This window comes from Oncorhynchus nerka, linkage group LG7 (assembly GCF_034236695.1).
Source record: "Oncorhynchus nerka isolate Pitt River linkage group LG7, Oner_Uvic_2.0, whole genome shotgun sequence".
NCBI lineage: Eukaryota > Metazoa > Chordata > Actinopteri > Salmoniformes > Salmonidae > Oncorhynchus > Oncorhynchus nerka.
This window is the reverse complement of record NC_088402.1, coordinates 27,004,066-27,011,565: the sequence shown is the minus strand read 5'-3', so window position 1 is coordinate 27,011,565 and position 7,500 is coordinate 27,004,066. Positions and strand designations below refer to the sequence as shown.

Below are 7,500 nucleotides of genomic sequence, written 5' to 3'. Positions count from 1 at the left end.
ACTTGGTGGGATGGCCTCCTCCACCAGCCTGGACACCTCTAGCAGCATGGCATGACTCAAGCTGGGCAGTCCAGCCTCACAGACACTGTGAGTACCTTGACCCTCACTACCCGCTCCCTCCATGCCATGGAATGGGTGGCGACATGGGGCTGCGGGACTCCTGCCTCCTCCAGTGTCTTAAAATCACTGGCCTTCACAAACCGGAAACTGGGGACACAGCCATGCCTGCACAAGAGGGTTTCTTCTGAGTTAAAAATCTACTTCATACATTTTGGGGCAGCAGTAGAAAAAGCACTCTCAAACCCTCTCTCTGGCCCTGGGACATAGAGACAAACTTTGTGACTTCTTACAGCTGAGGTAGGCGACCAATTGTCCTGCATCAGAAGGCCATTTCACACCTGTGTGTTATCAACCAGGTTGCCAGGGAACAGAGTCAGTGGACCTGGTCAGCCAACCAGTGGTCTAGCCTGGGAGCAGCAGAACCCCACTCTGCCTCTCAACTCTTCAGCTGTTTCCAGGATGGCAGGTTGAGACAACCTCTATATTTAAAAAGTTATATTTAACCTTTATTTAACTAGGCACGTCCGTTTAGAACAAATTCTTATTTACAATGGCGGCCTACTAAAAGGCAAAAGGCCTCCTGCGGGGACGGGGGCCGGGATTTTTAAAAAATTATACAAAATTAAATAACATATAAATATAGGACAAAACACACATCACGGCAAGAGAGACAACACAAAACTACATAAAGAGAGACCTAAGACAACAACATAGCAAGGCAGCAACACATGACAACACAGCATGGTAGCAACACAACATGACAACAACATAGGAGCAATACAACATGGTAGCAGCACAAAACATGGTACAAACATTATTGGGCACAGACAACAGCACAAAGGGCAAGAAGGTAGAAACAACAATACATAACGCAAAGCAGCCACAACTGTCAGTAAGAGTGTCCATGATTGAGTCTTTGAATGAAGAGATTGAGATAAAACTGTCCAATTTGAGTGTTTGTTGCAGCTCGTTCCAGTTGCTAGCTGCAGAGAACTGAAAAGACGAGCGACCCAGAGATGTGTGTGCTTTGGGGACCTTTAACAGAATGTGACTGCCAGAACAGGTGTTGTATGTGGAGGATGAGGGCTGCAGTAGATATCTTAGATAGGGGGGAGTGAGGCCTAAGAGGGTTTTATAAATAAGCATCAACCAGTGGGTCTTGCGACATCTCTATACAGAGATGACCAGTTTACAGAGGAGTATAGATTTGGTGGCAAATCTGATGGCCGAATGGTAAAGAACATCTAGCAGCTCGATAAACTCCTGTCCTCCACCTCAACTCACGTCTGGACCCTTTCCACATGAACAATGTTGCCTCTGGACATTCCCAACTGGTGTTAGTGTGTCTTTGACAATCACATCACTTACACTAGACAGTTTCAACATGAGTCCTTCCTGTTCGCTGTGTGTGTGTGTCTGTATTGAGTGTGGTATTAAAAGTGTGAATTGTTTCTCTGTCTCCAACTGGTCACTCTATGTCCTCTAACTGGGACACTGGGACGATGGGAGAATGGGACAGTTGTACCTGTATTTTAAACCGGCACCTCTATCGAAGTCCACCACCAGATGGTGGCGCTCTTTTTTTCAGTGTGTATGTGTGTGTTTGTATGGATGTGTGTGTGTGTGTGTGTTTGTATGGGTGTGTGTATGTGTGTGTCTGTATGGATGTGTGTGTGTGTTTGTATGTGTGTGTTTGTATGGGTGTGTGTGTGTGTGTTTGTATGGGTGTGTGTGTGTGTATGTGTGTGCTTGTATGTGCTTGTATGGGTGTTTTTATGGGTGTGTGTGTGTGTGTATGTGTGTGTTTGTGTGGGTGTTTGTATGGGGGTGTGTGTATGTGTGTTTGTATGGGTGTGTTTGTGTGTATGTGTGTGTTTGTATGGGTGTGTGTGTGTGTGTGTGATTGTATGTGCTTGTATGGGTGTTTGTATGGGTGTGTGTGTATGTGTGTGTTTGTATGGGTGTTTGTATGGGTGTTTGTATGGGTGTGTGTGTATGTGTGTTTGTATGGGTGTGTTTGTGTGTATGTGTGTGTGTTTGTATGGGTGCCTTAGGGGGTGACTCATAAATGCAGCTTAGTAGATAGTAGGGAGGGTCATTATGTCCCTCACACACCACAGGCTAATTTTCCCAAAATACAGAGGCAAAGTAACACACACACACACACACACACACATACAAACACACATACACACACACCCATACAAACACCCACACAAACACCCATACAAACACACACATAAACACACACACCCATACAAACACCCATACAAGCACATACAAGCACACACAAGCACACACACACACACACACACACACACACACACACACACACACACACACACACACACACACACACACACACACACACACACACACACACATACACACACTTTAAGCCCATTGCCTAAAACACAGTGGCAAATTAAATCCAGAAGAGGTTTGGGGATAGGATAGAGACTGCTGCGGTTGGTGGCTAAAAATAGACTTTGCTTGTTAACAACCTCTCTTCCTTCGTTTCCTGCCTCCCTCCCTCCCTCCCTCCCTCCCTCCCTCCCTCCCTCCCTCCCTCCTCTCCATCTCCTCCCTCCCTCCCTCCCTCCCTCCCTCCCTCCCTCGCTCCCTCCTCTCCATCCCTCCCTCCCTCCCTCCCTCCCTCCCTCCCTCCCTCCCCCTCGCTCCCCTCCTCTCCATCTCCTCCCTCCCTCCCTCCCTCCCTCCCTCCCTCGCTCCCCTCCTCTCCATCTCCTCCCTCCCTCCCTCCCTCCCTCCCTCCCTCCCTCGCTCCCTCTCTCCATCTCCTCCCTCCCTCCCTCCCTCCCTCCCTCCCTCCCTCCCTCGCTCCCCTCCTCTCCATCTCCTCCCTCCCCCTCCCTCCCTCCCTCCCTCCCCTCGCTCCCCCTCCTCTCCATCTCCTCCCTCCCTCCCTCCCTCCCTCCCTCCCTCCCTCCCCATCTCCTCCCTCCCTCCCTCCCTCCCTCCCTCCCTCCCTCCCCTCCTCTCCATCTCCCCTCCTCCCTCCCTCCTCCTCCCTCCCTCCCTCCCTCCCTCCCTCGCTCCCCTCCTCTCCATCTCCTCCCTCCCTCCCCTCCCTCCCTCCCTCCCCTCCCTCCCTCCCTCCCCCTCCTCTCCATCTCCTCCCTCCCTCCCTCCCTCCCTCCCTCCCTCCCTCCCTCCCTCCCTCCCTCCCCTCCTCTCCATCTCCTCCCTCCCTCCCTCCCTCCCTCTCCCTCGCTCCCCTCCTCTCCATCTCCTCCCTCCCCTCCTCTCCATCTCCTCCCTCCCTCCTCCTCTCCTCCTCCCTCCCTCCCTCCCTCCCTCCCTCCCCTCCTCTCCATCTCCTCCCTCCCTCCCTCCCTCCCTCCCCCCTCCTCTCCATCTCCTCCCTCCCTCCCTCCCTCCCCCTCCCTCCCTCCCTCCCTCCCCTCCTCTCCATCTCCCTCCCTCCCTCCCTCCCTCCCTCCCTCCCTCCCTCCCTCCCCTCCTCTCCATCTCCTCCCTCCCTCCCTCCCTCCCTCCCTCCCTCCCTCCCTCCCTCCCTCCCTCCCCTCCCTCCATCTCCTCCCTCCCTCCCCCTCCCTCCCTCCCCTCCCTCCCCTCCTCTCCATCTCCTCCCTCCCTCCCTCCCTCCCTCCCTCCCTCCCTCCCTCCCTCCCTCCCATCTCCTCCCTCCCTCCCTCCCTCCCTCCCTCGCTCCCCTCCTCTCCATCTCCTCCCTCCCTCTCCTCTCCCTCCTCCCTCCCTCCCTCCCTCCCTCCCTCCCTCCTCCTCCCTCCCTCCCTCCCTCCCTCCCTCCCTCCCTCCCTCCCTCCCTCCCTCCCTCCCTCCCTCCCCTCCTCTCCATCTCCTCCCTCCCTCCCTCCCTCCCTCCCTCCCTCCCTCCCCTCCTCTCCATCTCCTCCCTCCCTCCCTCCCTCCCTCCCTCCCTCCCTCCCTCCCTCCCTCCCTCCCTCCCTCCCTCCTCCCTCCCTCCTCTCCATCTCCTCCCTCCCTCCCTCCCTCCCTCCCTCCCCTCCTCTCCATCTCTCCCTCCCTCCCTCCCTCCCTCCCTCCCTCCCTCTCCCTCTCCCTCCTCCCTCCCTCCCTCCCTCCCTCCCTCCCTCCCTCCCTCCCCTCCTCTCCATCTCCCCTCCCTCCCTCCCTCCCTCCCTCCCTCCCTCCCTCCCTCCCTCCCTCCCTCCCCCTCCCTCCTCTCCCTCCCTCCCTCCCTCCCCTCCTCCTCCCTCCCTCCCTCCCTCCCTCCCTCCTCCCTCCCCTCCTCTCCATCTCCTCCCTCCCTCCCCTCCTCTCCCTCCCTCCCTCCCTCCCTCCCTCCCCTCCCTCCCTCCCTCCCTCCCTCCCTCCCTCCCTCCCTCCCTCCCTCCCTCCCTCCCTCTCCCTCCCTCTCCTCTCTCCCTCCCTCTGTTTATGACAAAGCAAAAATCCCTCCTCTCCCTCCCACCCTCCCTCCCTCCCACCCCTCCACTCCCTCCTCCCTCCCTCCCTCCCTCCCTCCCTCGCTTTCCCCTCCCTAAAACTCCATCTCCTCCCTCCCCTCCTCTCCATCTCCTCCCTCCCTCCCTCCCTCCCTCCCTCCCTCCCTCCCTCCCCTCCTCTCCATCTCCTCCCTCCCTCCCTCCCTCCCTCCCTCCCCTCCCCTCCTCTCCATCTCCTCCCTCCCCTCCCTCCCTCCCTCCCTCCCTCCCCCCCCTCCCTCCCCTCCCTCTCCCTCCCTCCCTCCCTCCCTCCTCCCTCCCTCCCCTCCCTCCCCTCCCTCCCCCCTCCCTCCCTCCCTCCATCTCCTCCCTCCCTCCCTCCCTCCCTCCCTCCCTCCTCTCCATCTCCTCCCTCCCTCCCTCCCTCCTCCCTCCCCTCCTCTCCATCTCCTCCCTCCCTCCCTCCCTCCCTCCCTCCCTCCCTCCCTCCCTCCCTCCCTCCCTCCCTCCCTCCCTCCCTCCCCTCCCTCCCTCCCTCCCTCCCTCCCTCCCCTCCCTCCTCCCTCCCTCCCTCCCTCCCTCCTCCCTCCCCTCCTCTCCCTCCCTCCCTCCCTCCCCTCCCCTCCTCTCCCTCCCTCCCTCCCTCCCCTCCCTCCCTCCCTCCCTCCCTCCCTCCCTCCCTCCCTCCCTCCCTCCTCCTCTCCATCTCCATCTCCCTCTGAATTGAAACAATGTCTGATCGATAAAAAAATAAAATATGCAGCTCTTTTGATTTTCTTTCTGTTTATGACAAAGCAAAAATCATAAATTCCTTCACTTTGAAATCCAACACACACACACACACACACACACACACACACACACACACACACACACACACACACACACACACACACACACACACACACACACACACACACACACACACACACACACACACAAGGTATCTCTGTCCAGCAGACTCACTTTTCTTTCTGCCTCATTATGTCACTACATAGACATTATTAAGGTCATCTTAATGTCACTTCATAAAGGCATTATAACAACTGGCTGACTCTTACGTACCACCACATCCTCTGTTGCTCTTAGAAGCTGGAAATAGAGTAACTAAGTGATTTTCTGTTTATAAATCACTTAAAATGACCCGACTTCTTAATTAAATGAGCTGATCTGCATTCCTAGAGTTGAGCTGGTACCACATCTAAATGTTTGCTTCCCTTCCCAGCCTGCTGCTGGAGAAATAATTGACCACGTTGTGATGAGTGCTAGTCAGTCTGATTTACACTCACTGCAATCAATGGAAACACACACGCGCCTGCATGCACACACATGCACACACATGGTTAATTGCAGACTGTGAATCAAGTATATTTCCTGCAATTTAAGAGACTGAACACAGGAAATAGCTTTTAGTAACCTTCCATTAATATTACTGTTATTACCCATAGAGAGACCTGGCCCTGATACAGAGTTATGCACTCATAAATATCCGGGTGCACTAAACACCTAAAAATGTTCATTTGGACATCACAGGACATATCTCTCTCTCTCCCTCCCTCTCTTCAGGAGAGGTTATTGTTGTCCCTGCTCCCGGCCCATATCGCCCGTGTGATGAAGGCAGAGATCATTCAGAGGTTACAGGGACCAAGGGACAGGGACTTCGGCCGGGCAGAGGGAACCAACAACTTTCACAACCTCTATGTCCAACGACACACCAACGTTAGGTACACATCTATCTCTTCTCTACCCTACCCTACTCTACTCTACTCTACTCTACCCTACTCTTTGCTACCCTACTCTACTCTACTCTACTCTACCCTACTCTACTCAACTCTACTATATCCTACCATACTCTACCCTACCCAACACTACCCGACCCTACTCCACCCTACTCTACTCTACTCTACTCTACTCTACACTACTCTACCCGACTCTACTCTACTCTACTCTACCCTACTCTACTCTACTCTACTATATCCTACCATACTCTACCCTACCCAACACTACCCGACCCTACTCCACCCTACTCTACTCTACTCTACTCTACACTACTCTACCCGACCCTACTCTACTCTACTCTACTCTACTCTACTCTACTCTACTCTACTATACTCTACTCTATCCTACTCTAATCTACTCTACTCTATCCTACTCTAACCTACTCCACTCTATCATACTCTCTCTACTCTACTCTACTCTACTCTACTCTACTCTACTCTACTCTACTATACTATACTCTACTCTATGCTACTCTAATCTACTCTACTCTATCCTACTCTAACCTACTCCACTCTATCATACCCTACTCCACCCTACTCTACTCTACTCTACTCTACACTACTCTACCCAACCCTACTCTACTCTACTCTACTCTACTCTACCCGACCCTACTCTACTCTACTCTACTCTACTCTACTCTACTCTACTATACTCTACTCTATCCTACTCTAATCTACTCTACTCTATCCTACTCTAACCTACTCCACTCTATCATACTCTACTCAACTCTACCCTACTCTACTCTACCTTACTCTACCCTACTCTACTCTACTCTACTCTACTCTACTCTCTCCTACCCTACCCTACACAACCCTACCCGACCCTACTCTACCCTACTCTACTCTACTCTACTCTACTCTACTTTACTCTACTCTACACTACCCTACTCTACTCATCTCTACTCTACTCAACTAACTCTACCCTATTCTTATGTTCTCTCCACTCTTCTCTCCATCCTAGATAGGTCATCTATGCTGTGTCCTGTTTGTGTTATCTGTGTACCTTAGTGTTCTGTAGTGATAGTGATATGCTCAGTTAATCCAGGTTCCAGTCTACTGGATTCTATTGGAGATCACTGTTGAACTAGAGAGTCAAGTAGATCCTATATACTATACGTACAGTCAATGATCTCCTTCTGTAAACTGAAGAGCTCCACTCAACTCCATTCTGTAATCATAATGCCAGTCAAATCATCGTCTATGTATTGAAGCTCTATTGGGTTGTAGTTAGTAATGCCTTTTTCATC

At 53.4% G+C, this 7,500-nt stretch overlaps 1 protein-coding gene across 1 annotated transcript in view; it reads left to right on the top strand.

Moving 5' to 3' along the window:
* LOC115131798 (adenylate cyclase type 2-like) overlaps positions 1 to 7,500 on the top strand; it is a 90,837-nt gene that overhangs the window by 31,155 nt on the left and 52,182 nt on the right. The window contains 1 exon segment of the mRNA XM_065020371.1: positions 6,042 to 6,199. Within this exon segment, the coding sequence (XP_064876443.1) occupies positions 6,042 to 6,199 (158 nt within the window).